The 26,727-nt window shown below is 38.8% G+C and overlaps 1 protein-coding gene across 1 annotated transcript in view; it reads left to right on the forward strand.

Annotated features, from left to right (window-relative positions):
- Window positions 1-26,727, forward strand: part of LOC121515219 (copine-8-like) — a 145,536-nt gene that overhangs the window by 107,583 nt on the left and 11,226 nt on the right. Inside the window, exons 11-16 of the mRNA XM_041795871.1 lie at window positions 774-849; window positions 5,703-5,759; window positions 7,728-7,789; window positions 7,993-8,039; window positions 12,515-12,696; window positions 23,689-23,816. Coding sequence (XP_041651805.1) covers window positions 774-849; window positions 5,703-5,759; window positions 7,728-7,789; window positions 7,993-8,039; window positions 12,515-12,696; window positions 23,689-23,816 — 552 coding nt within the window. The remainder of the gene's footprint in view (window positions 1-773; window positions 850-5,702; window positions 5,760-7,727; window positions 7,790-7,992; window positions 8,040-12,514; window positions 12,697-23,688; window positions 23,817-26,727) is intronic.

Raw genomic sequence — 26,727 nt, forward strand, 5'->3', positions numbered from 1 at the left:
TATCTGCACATCTCAAATGTACCTGCTTCTTTCCACTTGTCTATGGTCTATTTAAGAGCAGTAATAAGTCCGGATGTGTGGTGTTTTCCCAAATATTTTGCAAAAATGCTCCCAAGTTGAAAACTCTGAAGATTTGGGAGCATATGTCCGAACTTGCAAAGGACTTTTGAGATTATAGTCATAAATCCCTATCAAAAATGCCTCAGACAGCCCATTTGTCACTGTAAGAGTGAAGAACAGTCGGGCTACATCTCACAACAATCCCTGCTGCTTTAAATACACATTAACTATTAATACTGCTCGAATACTCTTGACAGATGACTTAATATTGTCAGCTGGGGAATGAAGAGCATGTTTATCTTCAAAGTGAGTGAATTCCCAGTTTTCAGGGCCACAGTCTTCCCTTCCTTGTTATTTTTACTGGCAGTTTTTCCCCTCCAGATTTCAAGGACATTTGGCCCTAAGCCCCGATATATTTCTGACCCTCAGTCCAGCCGTGCTGATTATCTCCATGAAATTATGAAATTGCTTGCTACGCCCACGCCTCCAGTTGCCAAGGAGCTTGTTAGTGCTTCTCCTGATTTTTTCTACTTTGTAGAAGAGTGTTCTGGCAAAGTTAAAGCACTACAAAGACATTAATCAAATCTGTTCTCCTTTAGCAAGCATTTTTTCACCTTTATTGAGGGCTCTAAGCTTTTCTGGCATTGCTTTATTACAGTAGGGGTTATTTTTAGTTGGGAAGTAAAGTGACATTGTGTGTCTTTGTTTTGCAGCCACGACTTCATCGGCGAATTCAGCACCAGCTACAGAGAAATGTCGAGAAGCCAGTCACAATTTCACATCTATGAGGTAAAAAATATACACAATAATATCCCACTTCTGGAGGGATTCATTATCCTCTAGTTCTTTCGCTTACAGTAAGCATGCCATGGGTCAAATCAAAACAAGCTTTAAACCTGAGACAGCTCCTTGTAGACTAAACTAAACAAAATATTTAATTTGCCAGAAGTTTCTTCATAAATTGACACATTTGTCAGGAATCTTCAGGGGAGAAAAGGTGATGCAGGAACATTGTTTGAGAGAATAAGCTGAAAAAGTGAAATATAGCTCAGCTCTCAAGAAGAGCGCAGATTACAAACTTAAGTTTATAAGGTGCTTATTTTTATTTTTTTATCTCTACAACATGGACGATTCATGAGCAAATTAAATTTCTTAGGTGTTGAGAGGAAAATGGAAATATGGCCCCATACTCTGCTGATGTTACCAGCAGTTGTTAGATAAACAGGGTCATCTGGAAGAGACGAGTGTGCTTATGAAAGCATTTGAAGAAAAAAAATGAAATATAAGCAGGTAAAAAGTTTCTGATAAGTGTGTTTAGAAGTGGCAGAAAGTCAGTGATGGAGAATTGATAATTCTGTTGTTGTGTTCTGCTCTGTCAGGATGCAGCCAGTATCCTGACTGAGAAAAAATTGTGTGACATATTATCATAATCATGTTTGGGGTTTTTTGTCATTTAGACCTGTGACTGCATATTCTAGGTGTGTACAAGGCTTGATTTGAAGGATACAAAATACATTTCCGTGTGAGTTGATAAAAAAGTCAAATCGTTATTCTAGCATCATATTATTTTGCATCATAACATATATGTTCTAATAGATGGGATCTTGTGGAGAGAGTGTCCTTTCATTTATGGTATTGAATCATGCCTTATTGATACTTATCTGAGACCCACCGTATCAAATCTAATTAGATCATATTGTGTATTTTTATACCGTGTTTTATCACATTGTATGGCATTGTAACTACATATAAAAGCTAGGGGTATGAATCTCTTCTTCTCAAGACGATTCGATTCAAATCTCGATTCACAAGCTACGATTCAATTCACTGATGATTCATTAAAATACAAAACGATTCGGCATAATATCAGTCAGTGGGCTCAGACGTATTAATTTTTCACCAAATCAGTCTCTCTGTTTAAGACTTTGTTGTAAACCCTGTGAATAAAACTGGCTATTTTACGGTGAAAACTGAGGACTTCCCTGAGTTTTAACTTAAAAAAGTTTTAATTTTCGAACTTAAGCTCTGCTGTCTCAACAGGTGAGATTTATGAGCTGCCGTAGTTTTTATCGCTTTTCCCCAGCATACAGACGGGCAGACATTGTGAAAGTTATCCTTCCTTCATATTAAGTCCACATGACTTGATTTCTGAGGTGCAGAACTATAACTGAAAGATGTTTCGTTGATGACTGGAGAGACACATCCAGCTACCTAGGAAGCACCTACAACGAACGGAACTGTCATTTAAAGGTAAAAGGTCACTGCGGGTCATGCGAGATTAAAGACGCTGAGCCAAAACATGGCGGAACAGGCTATGAAGACAAGCAGCAGAGCCTTAGTAAACTGATCTCTAACATTCAAACTGGTCCAAAGACCGAGTCATGCTTAATTTTTACCGATCAAGAGGTCTGTGGACCGATGCACGCGGACAGTTGATGTCAAGATCTGTTAACCGATCCAGATCAGATTATCTTTACACCACTAATAAAAGCCATATAATGACATATCACATCCTGTCATCTCATATATTACAACATCTGCTCACATGGTAACGTATCGTGTCATATTGGATCGTATTGAGTTGGATTGTATGTTATCCTGTCATATCTATCGTATCTACATCAGGCTTATAGGATTATAATTTGGCATAGTAAAGACATACCTATTATTGTCATCTTGATTGAAGTTTAAGTTTTTTGCAATAATTTTCCACATTAAACTCTTTGAAGGTGCAGTTCTCTCCTGAGAGTCTTCACAGATCTGTTTCCTGCGTGTGTTTTTGACCAATCACAACACGGCATAAAGTATTAGCATCAAACTCAGTGATAGACATCAAAGGGCTCCAGAAATTTGTAGCTAAAATATCTCAATCGCCCCCTTGTGGCTGTCTGCAGTACAGGTGATAGGGACTGATCTCATCGTTAAAGGCTTAAGTTCCATTCATTGTGGAAGAAAATAAAATTTTTACATTAATATTTTAATTAGATGAAAATATTGATTTTATTTTAGTTTATTTCTCTGTCAGGCCCCCTCAGCATCAGTCAAGAAAAAGCTGGCCCTCGTGAAAAGAGTTGATGATCCATCCTCATATAAAGCTGTATCTAGACGCCATCAAATCATGATAAAATCTTAAATCATATATCATTTGTAATATTTAGTTATTATTTAGTTATATTATATTGTATAACATCACACCACACTGCATAATATCATATTGTATTATATTGCATCATATTATCTAGCACTGAGTGTTAACATGATGTTTCATGTCAAAGTGTCATAGTATTGTCGTGTAATGTGTAACATCGTATTATTCAGCTTTATATCATCATAGCTCCTACTGTATCATACTGTATTATATAGGTTTATATCATATTGTATGATAATGCCATACTGTAAAAAGAGATGTATAAGATAAACTATCTCCTCCAATCTTTATTTTATGGAGCCTTTGCCAATGCGCCCCTTTGATTAACACAGTAACAAAAACAATTGTATTTTAGCATGCCTGGTGGTACCTCTGCCAATATTCTAAACAGTACAACTTTTATAAAGTTTTGTTTTAACATTTTCCCCCTTCATAACTTCTTGGAGGCTGAAAAATCACATTATTAGAACCTGCTCTATCTGTAATTGCAGCACAATCAAAGGCTGAGCTCACAGCTTGTATTAAAACTTTCGGCATTGTGCTGCCCACACAGTGCGATGTATCCATGAGCTCAAGATATAAAAAAAAGGCGAGAACACAAAACATAATAGAGATGGTGTCAGAAAAGGCAGTTTTTCCCAATTATTTGGACACAACCTCCCTGTGTTCTCCTCTGGTGGTACATCTCATGTCTCCCGTGTGTCTTTGTGCTTCTTTATCTTTCACCCTTTCAGTGGATAACAAGCACAAAAAAAGAGTCTAAAGCTTTGCTGTGGACTGATCCATTGCTTGTTTATATTCCCATGTTAATTTACGGTACAGTATATAACATTGTTGTGCTTGTTTAAAGCTGAGACACACAAACTCTTGATCTAAAATGTCTTTAAACAAACATCTCCCAGTGCCTTCCTCAAGGTGAACTGGTTTTATCCAATTTAAGTGCTGTTTTTCTCTAGGGAGTGCGTCCCTGCCTCATACTTATTCAGTAGTTTTTTATTGATTAAGAGGGCTTAGATAGAAGAATTAAATATAGTACCCTCCTTTGCTGGTCTGTATTCCATTTTAGGTTATTACACCTGCAGGGAAATGCAGAGAAACCTCAGAACTTACAAAGACTTTAGAACAGAAGGTTACGCCCTGGTAATGACATTTATTACATGCTGTCGAGTGAGTGCCATTTTCTCAAAACTGACTTCTGACTCTTCTTCCAACGCTCATATGCAGTTCACTGAGAGGGCCATTAACTTCTGTATCAGCTGGAGGTGAGCAAATCATAAAGTACTGAAGGTCAGGAGTTGACAAAGGTGCTTATGAAGCACAAACAGAACCCTTAGGTGTGCCGGCAGGAAGGCAGGGTGCTCGCTCTCTTTCCAAACGCGATATCTACTCGTCATATCTGCTCTCTGAGCTTCATTTTCTCTAGGCTTCTTCACATTCACATTCAGATTTAAAGGTATGACACTCCAATTTCAGAGTAGATGCTCAGTGAATGTGGCACTTTTACTCCAGTCTCTCTGAGCTGCCCCTACAGTGCCTGCTACTGTCCTCCCCCACCCTTCATTCAGCATTCCAACTGACCTCTAATCAAATATGCTGCCCGAATTGATTCACTTCTTATTCATTGCATTATTTTAGACCAAACAAAGTATTTTCCTCAGATTGGAGGGTTTGTTGTTTCTCCTCTAATTGTTGTTTTGAAACAAAACAAAGCCATTGCGCTTCAGCTAAAAGCATCATGGATTGGGCGGGGCTGTTTCTCTTCCCCTGCATGGAGAGGGAGGGTTCATGGGAAAATAAGCTTATTTTAGCCTTTGAGCGAAACATAATGGAAAAAGCATTGTCCTGTTAGTGTAAACACAGAGCTGAGAACAACAAACCCAGAGGATGTTTGGCTCTGTTTTTTTTATTTTTTATTTTTATTTAAAGAGTTGGCCAAGAACCTGATGTTCACTCTGACTGAGCTCCAGAGATCCTGTTTAGAGATGGGACAAAGTTCCTGAAGGACAACCATCACTGCAGCCCTCCGCTGATCTGGGCTTTATGGCGGAGTGGATAGAGCCTCTTCTCAGTGCAACACACATAAAAAAACCTACTTGGCTTTCATTGGGTTTTTTTTTTTTTTTTTTTTCGAATTCAAGAGTTGCTATCGTTCAGATCAGGAAAAAGCATAAATTCAGCATGTCTTGTCTCCTTGCTCTTCATAGTCATATCCTAAATATCAAACACAGAATGTATTCATATTTTTTTTCTAAACTAGGGTGGATTTTTTGTTTTGATTTATTGACTTGAACCCACTAAAGGGATGTTTTTTCCCTGTAACCCAGATTTTGTTTCCCTGTGTATTTGTCTGATGCCCTGTTGCTGTGATTTCTCGAAAGAGTCGAGGTTAACTGAACCCATAAGAAAACACAAGTCAGGAGCTCTCGCTGCCTCTTTGTCACCTGCTGCTCTCTGACACACAACAGAGGATTCAATGCTGTGTTTTTCTCTGCAGGTGCTAAATCCAAAGAAAAAAGGAAAGAAGAAGAAAAAGTACCAAAACTCAGGAACGGTAAGTCCAACAGCTTGTTCAGCCTTAAGTGATGAAGCAACACTTTGACATCAGAGCTGCTCTTGCTGTGAAAGCCTTTTTTCTTTATCCCAAATAGCTTTTCAGGGTTTATTGGATTTATTTGTGTATTTTCAACCTCAGCAGTGTTTCGTTCTGATCAAAAGTGGCAGGGAGGATTGTGCCTGACAAAAAAACGTCACATCAAAACTTCCAAATCCAGTTTCAAACAGAAGGTCTGCAAGACTGAGTAATATGAGATATTGATCACATCCACGCCAGGTAAATCAGTTAAACTGACGGAAACAAAGACGTTTTTGTAAAGTGTGGGGATCGTACTCAATTTCTGTAGAAATTTTCTTATGATAATTACTTTTCCAATTAGGGATGTAAGATACTAACATGCCTCCATTCCCATTCCTTGATGGCTGTCCCCCACTTTCTGACCTTTAATGGAAATTCAGGATCACATGATTGAAAACAGCCTATGGAAGTGAAGTCATTAATTTATCTGAACTTTGTCAGTGCATTTCTATGCAGATGGGCAGACAGAAGCAGGAGGAGAAGCAGCAGTCACACCAAACATGCTTAAAACTCAGATTTCATATATGTGACTATTTTGATAGAATCATACAACAGCAGTTTGGCGCATAGCACTCTGAAATGGACTCACCGCACGTGAAATCTGTCTGCATTTGGCGCTTGATGGACGCTAATTGGCTTCAGCGCTGATATTACAATATGGTGCCTTTTTTTTAATCATGAGGATATTTGCACCGTGGGCGCTTTGATTTGGCACAGCAGTAGCGTGGGACTTTGTATCACCAAGCCTTTGGAGATGGTGAGCCTTCATGTTAACAAAAGTCGGAGCACAATATTTCAGTCATACATATGCATGTTACTTTGCAAAACATACGCCAACAAGCTCTGCTGAGGGGAGAAAAGTGAAAGAACTTGAGAAAAATGTTCTCATAGGACTCTCCTAGTTCCTCATCAACTCCCATGACCCTTGTCCATGTCTGTATGAGCTACGGGAAGAAAAACAAAAATGGTGCATCACACATTGCTGCTTCTTTTGACACAAATGAGAACCGATGAAATTAAGACAATTTGGTTGCCAATGCTTTATAGTTTGTTTTGCATGCTGCTGGGACATGCTGGTAGTTTATTTGATTTCATCACATTTAAAAGGAGCAGGTCTAGAGCATTTTGGAGGTTCTTTTAACTGGTTTTACCAGACGTCATCACATCACACCTACCCTCGCTTCCCTCCACTGGCTTCCTGTCACTTTTAGAATTGATTTAAAGATTTTACTTATCACTTTAAAGGCTCTTATGGGTTTAGCCCCAGACTATAATACTGAGGTGCTGACCACTTATGATCCTTCATGCAGCCTTAGATCTTCGGGCGGGGGGTTCCTGGTCGTTCCAAAGTCGAGACTTATATCTAAAGGTGACAGGGCTTTAGTTGTCAGGGTCCCTCAACTTTGGAACGACCCACCTGAGGAGATAAGGCTTGCAGATTCAGTAACATCTTTTAAATCACTCCGTAAAACTCAATTTTACAGAATTGCTTTTATGTGACGCTTCCTTTAACTTATTTTTATAATTACTCTTTTATTCGTTTCGCTGCTCTTAATTCTTTTACAATTTCAACTGCTTTCAAGATCATCTATGGCATTCCCATTCCTTTCAAAAATTTGCTTATTTCGTATACTTTTGTGTTTCAGCTAATCTTGATTTTCTCTGTGTGGTTTATTGCTAATTTGTTTATCTTATGAATCCATGAGTTTCTGCTCTTGCCATGTCTGTTAAAGCACTTTGTAAACATCTGTTTTTAAAGCTGCTATATAAATAGAGTTATTAATATTATAAAAACTTTGAAGAATGACCAGTATTTTCTACCAAGCTGGCCACTTTTTCAACAAAAGAAAAAGAATAATTTATTAATAAGACTCTGCTGTCTTGCAGGTCACCCTCCTGTCCTGCCTGGTGGACACTGAGCTCTCCTTCTTGGACTACATTAGAGGCGGGTAAGTTCACAGTAAACAGCAGCGTCATTTTTACTTAGTGTGGACTCTACACTGATGATTACTTCACTAATATTTAGACAGACAGCTACTGATAACCCGCTGCTTAATTGCTCGCTGCTGCATGCTTTGAAACATGCTGTGGTATAATCTGGAGTGATTGATGATTCCATGTTAGCCCTGACGTGATTTATTTTCTCCTGTAGGACTCAGATTAATTTCACGGTGGCAATTGATTTCACAGCATCAAATGGTGAGTGTTTTAAGCTTTTGCTCCCATCAATTAAATCCTTAAAGTGTATCGAACAGATAAAACTTTGGTGGTTAACACTCAGATCTCTGTGTGATGTGAAGACTTGATTGATTCCTTATCAGTCAGTTTTAATTTCCGTACTCTAATGACCCCGTTTTTCTCAGCCAGAGACCAAAACAAGAAAAGTCAGGCGCTTATTTCAACATCATCTGCTTCTTTAAGTCTAGATTGATGTTTTCTATTCCACACAGTTTGCTCAGTTGTTGCCTCCGTGTAAAGAACCCACACTCTCATCTTTCAAATTAAATTTCCAAATGTAGTCAGCGTTTATGAAGCCCCACAGTTAAACAGCTGTGCATTTTTCAGAGAAAACAATTTAACAAGCAAACAAACAAAACAAGCAGTTCTGCGCTTTAGACTTTGTCACAAATGAGTGATGTTCTTATTTTAGTAAGAGATGATTCAGTAAGTTCATCTTTGTAATACAATTCTGGAGACACAAGGAGAAACTGATGACTTTCATTACCGCCATCAAATCAGTTTCCCTCTTCCCCGTCTCTCGAGAGTGGCTGAACTAATAGTGATATTATGCATGCAGTTATATTACACCTGAAGTTTGTCTGTCAGTCCTACGCTCTCATATTAGACTTGTAGTATGTGATAGAGTTTCTTTATTTTTCTTTTAACATCTCACAAAGTAGCTGTTAACAAGTTTTGTACTTTAAAAGATGAGGCCACAGTTGTTCTCGCTGGTAAAAAAAAAAAAAAAAAAATCAGAAAAAGACCAAAATAAACAATGAAGTGATCCAATAAAAGTTTATGCTCTTCCATGACTTACTCCTCTGTGTTAAATAGCTCCATTGTTGTACAGAGGCACCTATTAAAAACACATCAATTAGCACTAAGGCACGATTGCTCCGGGTTATCTTTTCCTTTATTATGATGAGAATGGGAGCTGTAGTTATTTTAATTCAGTGTTTCTGCTGTTTGAATCTCTCACATGGGCACCAATGTTTGTTTGTTTGTTTTTTTTTAATCTGCAGCTGAAAATAATTATTTGAAACTACGGACTCCTTCTTGAGAAACATTTCTTATAAAACCCAGAGGTCCACAGTTATTTTAGGAAATCAAGCTCTCTCTGGTCTGAGTGCTTCAAACAGGACACTGAAGTGAGAAGGTGTTTAGATACAGATTAAGACATTGCTGGTTATGGGGTCCGTTTGAAGAGTCCTTTTCACTTTCCTAACTGAAGGAGCATTTGAGTGTCGGCCAGTGGCGCAAAAAGTGGGCATGCACTATATGCAGCGCATAGGGGTGCCACGCTATAGGGGCGCCAAAGCGATAGGGGTAAAATTATTTTCTGTGCATTTTCTGTATTTAACAGCTGTTTGTGCATGTGTAAAGGATATGATCAATAACAGAGGTACGTCTCTGATTAGGCACATAGAAAGCATCCCTTTAAGTTAACAGAGTCACATAACTACAGTAAATGTCCAAATATGAAATATAGATACCCAGACACCCATAATTCATCAGCTCTTTGAAAAGGTTCTCATAGCTCTAAGCTGGGGGGGGGGCTGTGATGTATCTGCATACCCCTCAGAAAGTAGGTAGTTGCACCCCTGGTGCCAGCCATGATAAAGGCTGTTCAAATTCTCCTAAAGGTAAGGACAGGAGCTTCATTGCTGCCTTTATTATCTCCTTTAGCAGAAAATACACTGGACCTTTACAAAAGAAGAGAAGATGACCCACAATTCTTTGCATCGGCTTCATTTAAAGTTATTCCCCTCTCAGTTGTTCATTAAATCCTTTGACTACAACAGGCGTAAAAATAAAGAATGGATAGAAAGAAATAAAACAATTCTATTTTACTATGCAAATACAGTAAAATATGAAATAAAAAAATAAAATTATAGGATTATGTATCAAGAAAGTTCAATTAAAGAAATATAAAACCTGCAACGTGTGGGATAGAGGCTGTGATGGAGGGCAGAGAAATGAAGGGCACTTTGTTTTCTTTTCAAAAACAACAAAAGTCGTGTACTGACATGTCTATAGTTGCTATGGTTCGCGTTATGCAGTTCTCTGTGGAGTTTACTCCTTGGTAGCGGTTACGTCACGTGTTTTGTTGCTTTGATTGGCCCGTAAAGATGTGACAGACAGAACGTTCGTCAAATCCCCCTCCGAGTTTTTTTTTTTTTTTTTTCCAAAGGCTCTGCCCTTTCCCAAATGCTGTGTATGAGAGGTTTTCCAGATGGATGTGTGAAACACCATGGCAAGGCAGATTGCATTGGAAGTTTGAGTTCAAGATGTTGTCTACATTTTGGGTTGGCAGCAGGGCCCTGACAACATTCTTCCCTTTGGCAACACCCTACCTGTGTAAGAGAGGTTTTTCTGCTGTTGCCCCAAGCAAGACATAAACTAAGATTTAAGAAAATCTGTAGCACCAAATAAACCAATGATGGTCACATGAATTATGTAGGATTGGGGGTATAAATCTTAAATAATCTTAAAGATGTTGAGAGTCAAATCTTTACAATGTCATTTACATGTTACATGGTGGTATGCACAGTGAGGGTTAGGGGGGCCTGAGAAAAAAAATTAAACTCCATCCATGGTTTTACATCTTCAAACTGTTTTTTAAAGGGATACTTCAACATTTTGGCAAATTCGTCCATTGCTATAATTCCTATAGTCTTAGTAATAGGTTCGCTACCTTCAGTTGTTGGTGCAAGCTGTTTTTAGATCGGCCGCTGCCGAGTTCAGAGCTGCTGTGCCAACTCAATGTAAGCAGACGGTATTCCGGCTTTCCCTCATCAAACTCATCAAATACACAATCCAACAACTCCAAAATGCTCTTGTGGACAAGTTGTGACCTACACATTCAGCACGCTATGAAATAATAACAAATGATTATGTAACATTACGATGCATGAAGCAAATACTCGGAACTATTTCTTGAGTAAACCACTGGGCGGAGTGACACAGTGCAGCAGCCATGTCTGGAGTGTAGTTCCGGCTTTGCATTTAACTTTAAACATCTCCGTCTTGAAATGTTCCATGGTTATTTCATAGTGTGGTGAATATACAGGTCACAACTTGTCCACGAGAGCGTTTTGGAGTTGTTGGATTGTGTATTTGATGAGTTTGATGAGGGAAAGCCAGAATACCGTCTGCTTACATTGAGTTGGCACAGCGGGTCCGAACTCGGCAGCGACACTCCAAAAATAGCTTGCACTGACAGCGAACCTATTACTAAGACTATAAGGATTATGGCAATAGGCAAATTTGCCAAAATGTTGAAGTATCCCTTTAAGACTGTTAAAAGATTTCTTTAAGGTGTCACGGGCAGATAAATTTGCACATCGTGCTTTTAAAGATGGCTGCATATCCAAAGAAAAGAGTAGGGGCCTAAAATGATAAAAGGCTTAGAGCAGAGGAGTACTGACCAAGACTAATGGAGGAAGTCCTTTCTGATAGGTATGACTTCAACTATTTCAAGACAGTACCTTTAAAACCAGCCCATGATTCAACATGTGCTAAAAGAATCTGGTGTTTAACTGTGTCAGATGCAGCAGTCATATCTAAAAGCACCAGCACAGCTGAGTTTCCAGCATCAACAGTTAGAAGGAGATCATTAAAAACTCGGAAAAGGGCAGTTTCTGTTCTGTGGCATGATTTAAAACCAGACTGAAACTTTTCTAAAAGGTCATTAAAATCAAGGTGTGACTGCAACTGATTTAAAACCCCTTTTTCTAAGACATTCGACAGAAAAGAAAGTTTAAAAATGGGCCAGAAGCTTAAAAGCCCTGAGGGATAAAGATTATGTTTTTTTTTTTTTTATAAGAGGCTGCACAACAGCATGTTCAAGAACAGCTGGAATGCAGCCTGACATAAGAGTATTTAAAAGAGTTACTATCTGAGGGACATTGAGAGGATCTAATTTTTTGGACCACCGTAGATAGCTAGACCTCTAGTCTATTTTCCTGGGTGTGTCTGAATAACACAGCCAAATTAATTGTATGTACCTGACTTTTCCTTAACATGGACAGAAAAAAATGGGGTTATGTACAGAACAACTTGTTTAATCAGTCAACAATCATGTTTTCTGGTTTTCTACATCTATACCTGTTAGAGAGAACATCCTGGCTCAGCACGTTCCTGTAGCTCATCATCTTAATAGTGTAGCAGCTTAATTGCAAAAGTGGCTTCATGTTACTAAGCTATGCCATAAAAATGTGCTTCGACACACTACCCTCTGAGGTTTGAGGCATCCAGCAAGAATATTTCTGCCTCTGATGCAGCTGTGCCTCGGAGAAATGTTTGTGTAACTAAAACTCCAGTCTGTGTTTTAACCCCCGTCCTCCCACTCCCCTCCTTTTTTATTTAATATGACTCACAGCCCAGGGGGAGCAGGCATAATTACAGTTTGATGCTGATGTGTGTTTTATTGTGTTGAACCATCCCGGTCTCAGGCAACCCTTCCCAGCCCACCTCGCTCCATTACATGAGCCCCTACCAGCTGAATGACTACGCCATGGCGCTGCGGGCGGTCGGAGAGATCATCCAGGACTACGACAGCGACAAGTTGTTTCCTGCGCTGGGATTTGGTGCCAAGCTTCCCCCAGATGGAAGGGTCTCACACGAGTTTGCTCTGGTGAGGAGACAGCTTTTTCCCATCATTTAATCCTTCCAACATCCAGCCATCAGCCTTCCTCCTTACATCCCTAAATCATCCATTCACTCTTAGGATATACAGACGGACTGATGAAGTTCCTATCTTTGAGTCTGTACCTCTGAACTACTACACTTATTACACAATATCTCAGGGATACAAGGCCAAAGACTGGCACTTCCTATAAGGCTTTGAAAAGGTAAGATTGGAAGGACAGATGTGGTGTTTATTTATGCCTAAAAAGGTGCAGCGTTTTTTCATTATTGACATTGCTCAAAGTCATCTCAAAGAGAAGAATGAAAGACTTAATGAAACACTAGTGAGACTGCAGCATTGTTGGGAGCTGTGTAAGCATTTCCAGCCAACCTTGCATTTCCAGAACATTTCCACGGACCACAGAGGTATAGAGTGTATTTTACACATGCAGGCTAAATAAGACTCTACTGAACTACTTTATTCTGATCATATGTATAATAATAACATCATACTTATAGCTCATTGGCAATGGGGGACAAGCACACATGGGAGTCCAGCTTCAGCCTTGAGGTGGGGACATTTATTGTTGCACTCGCAGCTGAACTGTAACATTCAGCATGTTCATCCTTTTAGTTATGAATCACTTTTTGAGTGTGTGTGTTCATGTATCTTGACACATTCGCCTTAAGCGAGTGTGTGGTTACGCCAGTGTAGCTTAAATTTGGATTTTACATGGCTCTGAACCTCAATAACAGCTATTAAGTATAAGCTGTGAAAATCCATCTGACTAGGCGACTGTCAGATTCAGTAGTCAGTGACTAGTGGACAACAACAATTGACGTTAGTTGCATCCCTAACCAGTATTGGTTAATATAAAATTGTTAATACTGGCATTGTGCATCCTTATTTGGGAGTAATTACCAATATGCAAATGAGATATGAAGATAGAGCTCTTAAAGGAAAAAAATGCTTATCTAAAATAGCAGTTATTGCACATGAAACTCCTCCAAAAATATTTTATTTAAATGTAAATATAGGTACTTATGGCATGAAAATTTTTTGACCTCCCAAAGGATATTTCTGTGCTCCAATTTGTCATTAAATCATCTTTTATTTGTAAAAATGCACTAATTTAATTGAAATCAACAAGTTTGTTGTTCACAGTGGATCATTGTGTATGCAGTCCCAGCTCTTGAGACGAATGCCATGCTCCTCTCTGTACAGGAGAGATGAGGTGCACCTTTGGGACACAGACAGTGGGTTCACAGCGTACCTTTCAAAATAACTGCATTTGTATATTCTCTCTCTCTTACTGCTTGATTTTCACCGCTTGCATCAACTTTACTGCACGTTAAGTCATTGCAAAAAAGCACATTGTGCCACACAAATAACATATTATGATGTATGTGTTTAAACCATCAACATATACGTATGTTCACATAACTGATTTGGGCCTTGAGATGTTTTCGTAATGAAGTTACTCAAGTTACTCCAGCCTCAATTGCAACATTTTATGTGGCAATAGTTGTTTTCTTGGTGCATCTCTGTGACAGTGCCTTGGCAAATTATTATTAATTCTCCAGAATTTAATACAATGATAGCGTGATATTTTGTGTCCTCATCTGCCTCTTCACTCTGCTTTTGAGCATTGCAGAAGTGGGAGAAGGTACTACTGGCTCTGCTGGTCCTGTTTTCACTTCTGTAATGCCTCTTTTAGTATGTCAGAAGATGGAATGGATGGAATTTGCTTTGATCGGCTATATCAAATACAGTAGTAGTTTGCATTCAGTTGAACTGGACAGTGTGGACTTTATTATTAGTTCAGTTTATCATTTGTATGTAACATTTAATACCATATTGGCCTGTTGGCTTGCTTAAAAGAAATGATTGAAATAAGACAAAGTCTGAAAACTTCATCTTAAAAGGTTTGAAAATGCAATATACCACTCAGATTTTCAAATAGTTATGTATTGATGATAATGGTAGACTATGACACAAGTAAAATGTCAGTGTTGTATGGCTGAAATCAATTTATGATTCAGATTAAGAAGCACCAGTGTCAGAAGGACTAGTTGTCAAGACACTTATCAAATTTGAGCAAATCTGTTTGCCTAGTTAGGCATGATATCATCTGTCCTGGATGCTAGAATAAATCCAAACCAGCTGTTCCCCTGGCACTAAAGAAGGCATCTGTCATTGAAAGTTGTGGAGTTGTATCTAATAGCATTTAAATGTAATTTCTAATGACTTAGATAATAATTAATGAGACATTATGCGTAAAAATATTGTGACATAAAAGTGTAATTTTAAATTAATAATTTTAAATAGTATTAATATTAAGACTGGCAGTTTACAATTTAGCTTTTTCTGTAACTGCTGAGTAAATTGAGAATAAAACTTTTAATGGCTTGTTCGCTTTCATTAGCTAAAAGAAAACATGCATGTTTAACATTGATACAAGCTCAAGTTTTTCTAGAAAAAGCAAACAGAAAACCAACACATATGCAACCAGGTTGTTTTATATTCATATGACCAATTACAGGTAGCAGCAGCAGCGTAGGTGGATGGTGGGGCTTCGGTCCGAGAGTATGACCAGATGAAACAACCAGCCAGCACACAGTTTGGTAATGAAAAGCAAAGAAGCTGCTCAGCAGGCTGTAACAAGTTACAGTATGCTAATGCCTATGCAGGAAGATCACAAATGATCGTATTTAACACTCTGGATTTCCTGTTCAGCTCTCTGTAACACATTTCAGCTATACATGATAACTAATTGATCACTGTAATATTATGGAAACCACAGTGCTAGATTAAGGCTAAGGGATTAGAAGAAATATGAATTCAGCTTTGTTTAAGGGAAAAAGCTTTTTACTTTTAATTTGATCCCACAACCTCAATTTGGGGCTACTATGGCTCAGTAGGTAGAGTCGGTCGTCTTTGTTGCAAGGTTGTGGGGCTTCGGTCCCCAGCTCCTGCAGTCACATGTCAATACATACTTGGGCAAGACACTTAACCCCAGTTTGTTCCTACTGCTTTGCTGGTGGCATGTAAATGGGCATTAAAGGGTAAAAATTCTCCATAGCAACCTCTGCTATCAGTTAATAAATACAGTATGGCTGTGAATGCTGTGGGTGTGACCTGCGATGTAAAAACGCTTTGAGTGGTTGGATGACCAGAAATGCGCTATACAAGCTTAAGTCCATTTACCATTCCAATCAGACCAAGTCATAGTGGTGTTCTCATGAGTATAAATCTGCTTTTGGAAAATACATTTTTAGATGAATCATCCAAAATTTATTATCCTGAAGTAAGATAATTGGATTTTATTATTTTTATTTAGCCCAAGTTCATAAAGTGACCCAATGGCAGCTGTTTTACTGGTTGTTCTTTCATTAATTGGTAGTTTAGACTTTGTACATCTTGTACTTATGTAGTTTAATGTCATTATTTGTTTATTTATTTGTTTATTCAATTTGGATCCCCATTAGCTGTACCCTGGAGCACAGCTAGTTTCCCTGGGGTCCAGGCTAAAAACAAACATATTTACAGGCGTATCATATATACATTTAACTTTACAAGAAAGCAACACAGTCTGTGCAAACCATCACATATAGGAAAGAGAATTAAAATCATAGTTCACACAAATCCAGAAACTTAAAATATTTATTGAAATTTTACAATAATTTCTGTCAAAAATAGAATAAATGTCATCCACAAATGTCATTATGAGATGTTACAATAGATTACTCACAATTTTTTTACTAAATATCAAATGACCTACTAAATGCAATGATTCAGGATTGTGTATTTGACAGGACATTATTTCATTTTTCTAATGCCATTATTTTGAAATCCCAGGAAGTAGCTTGAGCTGGTGTTTTTGCTAGCTTGTGGTCATAAACTTGAAGATGGTAAAAGAAGTCCACACTGTTATAGCTTTTTATATTGTTAACTTTGGAAAGTGTCAAATGAAGGTCTCATTTAAAAGACACCGAAACTACTGTTTGATATAGCTAAACAGTTCTTTTTAGATGTAGTTTGGGATGTACTCTTATCTCTGTTCTTGCTGGAAGTCAAATAAGAGTTATTCCACTTCCATATTAGTTGAGAAATGATTCTGCCATTTGGGAGATTATTATGTTAATAAAATGTAGTGAACTTGGAAATTTTCATAAACAGGCTTCCCAGCCACCTTGCTGCTTGGTTTTCTTTATTTATAACCACCAGGACAAGCTTCATTTCTATTATGAATATATTCATTTTTATGATGTTATGAAAAAAACGGATGCAATCAAGGTTGGAGTACCACAGGGAACCGTCCTGGGACCACCTCTATTTGCTTTATGCAGGCTATACCTGTTTTAGATCTGCTTCAATCACACCGTGTCATCTTAGAAAGTGGATTTAATTGTACAGCTGTTTTATTGATATACAACACTGGTTTCCTATCTGAGGTCTGGCACCTCTGGAGGGGCACCAGAGATCTCAGAGGGAGTATGAAGATCTGCCTGCTCAGAGGTTGTCATACTTAGATTTGCTCATATAATAATATATGAAACATTTAAGTGAATTTTGGGTAAAAAAAATATGTATTAAGGCCAATTCTGTAGCAGTGTCATTAATAAAACAAGTAAAATTTATGTTAATTTTGAGAGCGAGGTATCTGCTTTGGTATCTACCAATATCTCAGATATGAGCTGGGGGGCTCCAAGGAAATAAAGGTGGGATCTACTGATGTAAAAGACACTTTGAAGTAAACCCTAGCAAAACAGATTCTGATCATCAAGCTTGAACAAAAATCATGTTACATCCAAAAAAGGAATACAGGAAAGGTAATGGAAAATAAGACAAATTCTGTCATACAATATCTCAGTAAATGATGTGATGGGATAAACTCTATCCTGAAGTATTCCATCCATCCGTCCATCTATCCATCCACTCACCCATCCTTCCATCCATCCATCCATCCATCCATACATCCACCCACCCATCCATCCATCCATCCATCCATCCATCCATCCATCCATCCATCCATCCACCCACCCATTCATCCATCCATCCATCCATCCATCCATCCATCCATCCGTCCACCCACCCACCCACCTATCCATCCATCCATCCATCCATCCATCCATCCACTCACCCATCATCCATCCATCCATCCACCCATCCATCCATCCATCTATCCATCCGTTTATCCATCCATCCATCCATCCATCCATCCATCATTCATCAATCCACTCACCCATCCATCCATCCATCCATCCATCTACCATCCATCCATCCATCCACCCACCCATCCATCCATCCATCCACCCACACACCCATCCATCCATCCATCCATCCATCCATCCACTCACCCATCCATCCATCCATCCATCCATCCATCCATCCATCCATCCATCCATCCATCCACCTATCCATCCACCTATCCATCCATCTATCCATCAGTCCATCCATCCATCCATCCATCCATCCATCCATCCATCCATCCATCATCCATCCATCCACTCACCCATCCACTCACCCATCCATCCATCCATCTATCCATCCGTTTATCCATTCATCCATCCATCATCCATCAATCCACTCACCCATCCATCCATCCATCCATCCATCCATCAATCCATCCATCCACCCACCCACCCATCCATCCATCCATCTATCCATCCATCCACCCACACACCCATTCATCCATCCATCCATCCATCCATCCATCCATCCATCCATCCATCCATCCATCCATCCACCCACCCACCCATTCATCCATCCATCCATCCATCCATCCATCCATCCATCCATCCACTCACCCATCCATCCATCCACCTATCCATCCACCTATTCATCCATTTATCCATCCGTCCATCCATCCATCCATCCCTCCATGTCAGATGATACTCATGGCTCTCTGCTTTGACCACTCCCTAGCCTCCCATAAATGTCTTCTTGGTCTATTGTCCCTTCCAGATGTTGCTCCAGAGCCATTAACAGCCATTACCACTGCTCAGCGTTGGGTAACAGCCTCCCCAGAGGCACCAGACCTTCAGATAAGGCACACATGCATTAATTTTACCATTAAGGACTTAACATAGTCAGCACTTACAGAGGAGGACTGCAGCTGTGAGGCCACAGTGGGAGAAAGCCACCACTGACTCTGACGTTATTATGCAAGCTCCATTTAAAAAGCAAAGGAGTCTCAGGAGCTCTGCTTGTACTCATGGGCAACCAAGCACAGTGTGCCAAGATGGTTTCATGCTGAGTTAATTAGAAACCCCAAAAACATATGGGTAGCTTAAATAATGTACGTCTTTGTTCCTGACTTTCTTTTGGATATCTCAAAGCCAGCCAACCAGAAATTAATTTTAATATTTTCAAAGGGTGGAAAGAAAAACTGGTTCACGCATTCATATCCAACAGACTTGATTACTGTAACACCTTCTATACTGGACTCCCTAAAAAGACCATAAATCAACTCCAACTCATACAAAATAGTGCAGCTCGAGTGTTAACAAGAACAAAGAAAATGGAACACATCACACCAGTTCTGAAAAATTTTCATTGGCTTCCAGTCCAATACAGGATTGACTATACAGTTCTGCTTCTTGTTTACAAATCTTTGAATTGTATGGCACGTCAATACCTTTCTGACCAGCTCACAGGCTATAATCCAGTCAGATCACTTAGATCTTCAGGTATGGGCCTCCTCAATGTACCTAAAGTTAGAGGTAAATCTGGTGAAGGAGCATTTAGTTATTACGGTGCTGTCCAATGGAACAAGCTGCCGGCTGACCTGAGAGCTGTAGACACTTTAAGCTCTTTTAAGAGTGCTCTGAAAACTCTGCTTTTCTTTCATGCCTTTAACTGTTAGATTACAGTATTTTTGCATTTTTGGATATGTTGTCCTGAAAGAAAGAACAACATCAGCTGTATTGTATATGGGGGGTTCAAGTTTTTATTGCTTTTACTGTTTGTTTTTGTCTTGTGTAAAGCACATTGAGTCTACATTTGTATGAAATGTGCTATATAAATAAAGTTGAATTGAACTGAATTAAAAAAAAAACACTTTGGTTCTAAAAAGAGGAACCTACAAAGAAGACCACTAACCTAGGACAATAAAGCATTCCTTCTTTTTAGCTCTATTAGAAGCATAAAAGTTTGTAACCCCCAATTGATTTTACCAAAACTCTTCCCTTGATATCCATCCCTCATGCTGAGTTAAGAACGTATAATGGCTCCCCTCAGGATATTCTTGACTGAAAGGCTGCAACTGAAGAGTTTAACTGTCAACATTTCTCCAAGATGTCAGTAATATCTTTAATGTAAGCTTGGATTTTACATCCTCGAGGGCCTGAAATCCTCTAATGGTTCTTACACTGGGTAATATTTTCTGATAATATTGGAGTATTATTGATGCTTTGGCCCTCGGGTGGCCTTTTCTGATCCCTAAGTACGCTTGTAATTCTGTTATCCTGCAGTTTGCTGCCAAAACGGGCCTGTTTTGAAAATAAAATATAATTCTGGTCTTGCTTTCTTCCCATAAAAGGAGATAAAATTATTTTATTTATATTCTCCTTCAGGGTGGATTGTTTTTATCGCTGCTTTTAGCTTCTCTGTCTCTGAATGCATCTAACAAACTCTTCTCAATTTGATTTAAGCTGTGATGTGTGGTGTTTAATGTGCATAGGTCTTCTTGTAAACAGAGGCACATTGTACTAATTACCCTTGAATATAATAAGCACATTTTTCAAAATATAAGCAGGCTGACATTAAATCAATAATGTAGCACACTGAATACTTAACTGTAAGATGCTGATGCACCTGAAGTGGGAAAATGGCTGAAAATACATAAAATATCCCACTGAGAGAAAAAGTTAAAGTCAGTGTGTGAGATCACATTTTTTTAGAGCAATGGCATAAAAGTGGTATCAATCTCTGAAACTTCAGAAGGAATCTTTTATTTCAATTTAGAACAAGGTAAAGGAGACTTTGTCTGTGTCTCCCAGCTTGGGTTAACCCTTTACCTACAGAGCCAGCGCCGGTGATGTGTTTTGTATTTCTGGAGTATTATTACCATAACTCTGTCAAAGTTTGTCCAATTTGAAAAATTCAAATGGTGTTGTTATATGGTTCATTACAGTACTTGCAACCATATAACATGGGCATTCATAACAATACACCAGAAGTTTGGAGAGACAGCGGATTCTCAACACCGTAACTCCTCAAAAGTTTGCTCAATTTAAAAAATTCCAGAGCTGAGAGCTGAGAATCTGTGCTTTTCCGGCAATATATGATGTGTGGTATATATATTATGTCGTACAACGCCATGAAAACGGCACCGTTGGCAGAAGACAAGTGATAAAGGAGAGTGAAGAAAGAGAGTAAAAGGAGAGCGAGTGAGAGTGGTGTTTTGTTTTCAAAAAATAGCGTTAGAAAGTGGCATTGCGTGTCTGTCTTTTATTACACACATTTATAATGTTGGGAAGACAATCAAGAATGGTAGAACAGCCACTACGGTTCCTAGAGGAGGACAGAGATTTGGAGGATGCATCCTCTGAACTGAGGTATGTGAAGAGCATATATCATTCTCTTTTGCACACCCAGAGTCCTAGACTCAAAAAATGACTGGTGATTGTTCTAAGCATGTATAGGTTTACATTTCAAATGTCAAATCAAAACTTCATGAGCAATAACAAAATTTCTTCTCATAAAAGCCATGAAAAACAAATCCATTTCTCTTGTTTTTCTTCTTTTAAACTGCTGACAATTCCATTTATTGTGCAATAATTATTAACCAGATGTTGAAAAGTCAAGTTCAAGTACTCCTGGGAAAAGGGCCCAAAGCTCTCAGAGTTGGGGCATTTCCTGACTATTTTACAGCCATAATAACAAAATATGTCCAAATTGCCAGTTTAAGCCTCAGTAGGTAAAGGGTTAAACATAAAACATGAGATCAGAAAAGACCAAAGACTTAAACTTGAAATGTGTTGCAGCTGATCTTAAGATATGCTTGATGCATGTAATTATGCTGTCTTCTGCTTACAACAAGACAAATAAAGTGGTGTGTGTTTTATTTGTTCTATTCAGGAAAACTTCAAGAAAATACCTGGAAATGATATCCTTACAAATATAAGTCATGTCATTTTCTCCACCAGGGGGCCTCACTCATAAATATCTTCCAATTTTTTTTTTATTTTGCTCTTAGGATCTTATGAAAAGACTCAGGAAGCTGTTCTTAAACTGCCGAACAGTTTGGATCTTTGTTCTTAAACTGATGAATTTTACTATGCTGAGAAACTGGAATAAATTGCCCATATAAGGGCTTGAGACTGCAGGGCTGTGTGCAAACACATTGAGACACAGTGAGACGTGGAGAACCTTCAAGAATGCCCAAACTTAAATATAAAAACAATAATGCACAGGACTCTAAGTGTAAAAGAAAACTTCAAATAGTTTCAAAAGGGATGCAGTGCTGCTTGAAATTAAAAACCAGCCTGATTAATCATGATATCTAGCGCCAGTGGTGGATATATTTTACAAACAGATACATATAGATTTGATGATCTCATTCATTCACATAGTGCCGTCATTAGAAACAGGGAGAGACTCTGCATACATCTGTTGCCCGGGTTCTTACCCAGTCAAAGCTCTATCAGAGAGATGCAGAGAGAAAGCCACTGTTGAAGAAAACTCGGATTAAATCTGGACAAGAGTTCACCAGAAGGCATGTGGGAGACTCCATGTTCAAGTGGAGAAAGTTTTTTTGTCTGATGAGACCAAGATGGAGCTTTTGGACAATCAGACAAGATGCTATGTTTGGCAGGCTCCAAACACTCCACATCACCAAAAACACACCATCCCAACTGTAAAGCATGGTGGTGACAGCATCATGCTGTGGGGATGCTTCTCAGCAGCCAGCCCTGGAAGGCTTGTCAAGGTTGAGAGTAGAATAAATCTGGGAAATCCTGGAGGACAATCTGATTCAGTCTGCAGGAGAACTACAGTTTGGGGGAAGATTTATTTTCCAGCAAGACAAAGACCCGAAGCATACAGCAAAAGCTACATAGAAATGGTTTTAAGACAACAGGGTGAATGTTCTAGAGTGGCCGAGTCAAAGCTCAGACCTGTATTCAATAGAGAACTTTTGGCTGGACTTGAAAAGTGCTGTTCCCGATTCCCATGCAACCTGACAGAGCTTGAGCAGTTTTGCAAATAATAATGCAGTCAAATTGTAGTGTCCAGATGTGCAAGCCTGATTGAGACCTGTCCATACCAAGGTGACTCTTCTAAATACTGACTTGAAGGGGTGAATAGATAAATATAAAGAACATCCAAGGGAGTGAATACTTCTTATAGGCACTCTACCTCTAATGCTTAACTGTAGGGTTGTTTTGAGACGGAATCATTTTGAAATCTCTTTTGCATTGTTCTTTTCTAGATGTATAGGCCAGATATTTAAAAAAAAAAATGAAAAAAGGCAGCACAAAGAAATGACTAAGAAGATGACTCATCTAACCTTACATATGGTTCACATAATCATACGTCTGTTCAGTGTGCTTCTCAACAATTCACCTTTATCTTGAACCTGCTGCAGTCAGTCCTTACACTCTTATCTGTCAAGATGAAGCAAAAGAAAAAATGAATGAAAAAATATCATTAGTAACAGTTCCTAAACCTTAGGGATGAATAAATATATTTTATTATAGAATCAATGTCAAGAAGCCTGCTCCACCCATGATGCCCAGCTTGCTCCCATTGGCCTTGTTATACTAAGCTGCAATGAGAAAAAGGTCGTAAACACTGATGTTTATGGCTCTATATAGCCTTCTTCTACTATAAACACAAATCTATTTAAAGCCAAACGTTATCTCAAGACTCGAAGCATCTCCAAGGTCCGCTTATCCGAGATATTGTGAGTCTGAACATCCATCAGAGGTTTCACAGCTGAATTTCAGTATCTATCTACCACAATTTTAATTGTTTTTCTTTGTTTTTGTGCAGAATGGTAATCCACAGAACCCATACTGCAACGGAATTGAGGGGGTGATGGAGGCCTATTACCAGAGTCTCAAATCCGTGCGTCTCTACGGACCCACCCACTTCTCCCCTGTTATTAACCATGTGGCCAGGTAGGTCCTATATAATCACCGCAAGGGGGGAGACTGGGAACATGTGTAGGCTGACACAAATGCAAACATCATGTAGCAGAATACACAAAGATGTTTACAGCAATCCTCGAAGCAAAGAGAGATCATTAAAGGAGTGTGCTTTTAACAGAGACATGCATGTTCTGATGTTGTTGAGATTAGTTCAGTTAACAGTTCAAAATCATCACTCATGCTATTCAACACCAGTTTACCAGTCAGTTAGACTAGTTACTAATATTTTTGTTAATGCATGGTAAATTTTGTATGGCTGCACCATTATGACAAAAAAGATCATCATGATTATTTTGATTGATTTTGAGATCAGGATTAAACACAATTACTAAATTATTTTTAAATACCTTCATCTTTGCATGAATTGTAAATGATGTATAATGATAATAAATAAAAGGTTTTATTGCACTGAGAGGCAGCTACAGCAATTTGTGCCAGTTAAGGCTGGGCAATATGACCCAAAATTTGCATCATGTGTTTTATTTCTTTCTGTGTGGTCAAATTATATCACAGTATTACTCAGTTTAAAGGGACAGCACATTTAAATGCATTTTCAGGTGCTACTTCCTCCTTCTCTCCCTTAAACAAGCCTGTGGCATGATACCCAACTCATGTCCGAGCATAGGGTCACAGAAAGATGTTTTTAGTCTCTGAGTGTTCCTTTCTTTGTAACTGCATCTGTGCTTTAAGTTTTATTTCTCTCCTGCTGAGGTGTGTCGAGCTGCTACTGGCAACACCGAATTTTCAGTTGTGGTTGTTCATATTAGAAGTACAAGAACAAAATAACAACTACAGACTTTTATTGTGAAAACTTGTCATCATTAAGCCTAGCTTTAGCAGAGGTACCTGCAAGTGTACGCCGCTATAGTTTTACTTTAGCCCCATTTAAAGCCACAAATTGCATTTTTGAATCACCCTGGACTTAAAAAAAGCAACTTGTGAGTTGAAACATACCTTTAAGCAGTTATTAAGCTGCTATAATATCAATGCTGCAGTGCTGGGTTAAAGTCAAACTGAGCTGATCAGTTGTAGCATGCAGCTTGTGTTAATGCCCCAGACAGGCCGACAGCTCAGACAGTTTGAATAGTCCATTTTGCTTACGAATGTTCCTAACTGAGTGAAACTACCCAGAAGTATTTTAGTGTCAGCCATGATAAAGGCTGTTCGAGTTCTCTAACTGAAAAGAAAAGGAGCTTTATCACTTCCTTTATTATCTCCTTTAGCCTAGAAACACTGGACCATCCTTTACCAAGGGAGAGATGAAAAGACAACCCACAATTCTTTGCATAAACTTCATTTAAAGTGACGCACCTGTTGACCACTCATCAAAACAAGCAATCATAACAACACAGAGAATGCATAGAGTGGTAGATGTGAATTCTGTAGTCCATTAGTGTTAAATTGTGTTGGATTTTTTTTTTTATGCAAATAACACGTCACGTCCATAACATCTGCCTAGGGAAGTGCGATTGTATTCCCTAATCAGAACTGTTTCCTTTTCCTATTCTTGTACTCCCTCCTTTCCTTGACCCTGTGGCATGTTTTCACTGGAGTTCAGGAAAAGTGGATAAGAAAAGGACTTGGGAGGTAATTTTTTGGATTTTTCCAATGGACCCAGAGACTCTGCAAAGTGAGTGCACTTGCTTTGTATTGCTGTTATAACAGACTTAAAACAGGAGTAGAACACATAAGAGATCTGGTTACTGTGCTGCAGGGTAATCACACTGACACAAGCAGGTGCTGATAACGGGACTCAAACTGAGCTGTTGCCTGTCCCATATCACTCTGTTAAGTCCACTTTTACTTACCCACTACTGTGGCTGGAAGTTTGAGCTCGATGGAATCAGTTATGCCTCGTGTGAACGCTACAGTTGGAGACATGGGTTTGAAACAGTGGTGACAGAGTGGCAGAAATGAAACTGATGACAGCTGCAGTCAAAACCATCTCCAGTAAAATTCTGCCATTTCTGGCTTGAATTTCTGCAAAACTGTCATCACTGATTTTAACGCTCATGATGTGTTTGTGCTCACACGAGGCATAAACAATGCAACCGCTAGCATAACAAAGTGATATGTGATGGACAGCTTCTCACTTTGAGTCTCAGCAAGTTTCACCTAAGAGCAGCAATATAAAAAGCCAAACAGCACCTGTTTGGATCTCTGTGATGAATGTGAAGCACAGTAAAAAGGTAAATGAAGGGTTCTCTCCTCCCAAAGTTTGATGGCTGCAAAAACAGCAACATGAAGCAAGTGTTATAACAGGCTGGATTCAAGACGGTTTGTTTTTAGCCCTGCGCTGCAGCAACTCATATTACAACAACTTAGATAACCATTTAGGGGTGTGTTTAAACTGAGGTTTTTCTTCTTTTCAGTCCATGATGATTCAAAGAAGCAGGCTGTGGTGATAAGGTCAGAAAATCAGTTGTTGACTTTGTAGTTGTGTGAACTTGCTGGTACCGCAGTAAGTGAAACTAAAGTATTAATAAACGTGCTACTGCAGACATATCCTTCACAATAAAGGTCTGTAGTGTTTAGTGATTTTATTGTGGACATCAGGAAATGCAAAGCTTTCAGTTGCAGCAGGACAACAGGTCATTGTCTTGCAGGAATTAGCCTTATTCACTTATAGAAATGAACATAGAAGACTTATCAAATCATATCTCTGATCTTTTGCTCAGACTTGACTTAAGAATGCCACCACAGGTTTGTTTCAGGGGGAGAAGGGGGTTTTGACCCATGAATGTGCATTTAAATGCATTATCATTTTTAATTTTGTGATACAGTAATATAATACCATTACAACAAAAGGGAAAGATATACCGTGACAGGGTGTTTGGGCCATATTGCCCAGGCCTGCTGCCCACGAAGTTATTTTGTATTG

Source organism: Cheilinus undulatus, linkage group 9 (assembly GCF_018320785.1).
Source record: "Cheilinus undulatus linkage group 9, ASM1832078v1, whole genome shotgun sequence".
NCBI lineage: Eukaryota > Metazoa > Chordata > Actinopteri > Labriformes > Labridae > Cheilinus > Cheilinus undulatus.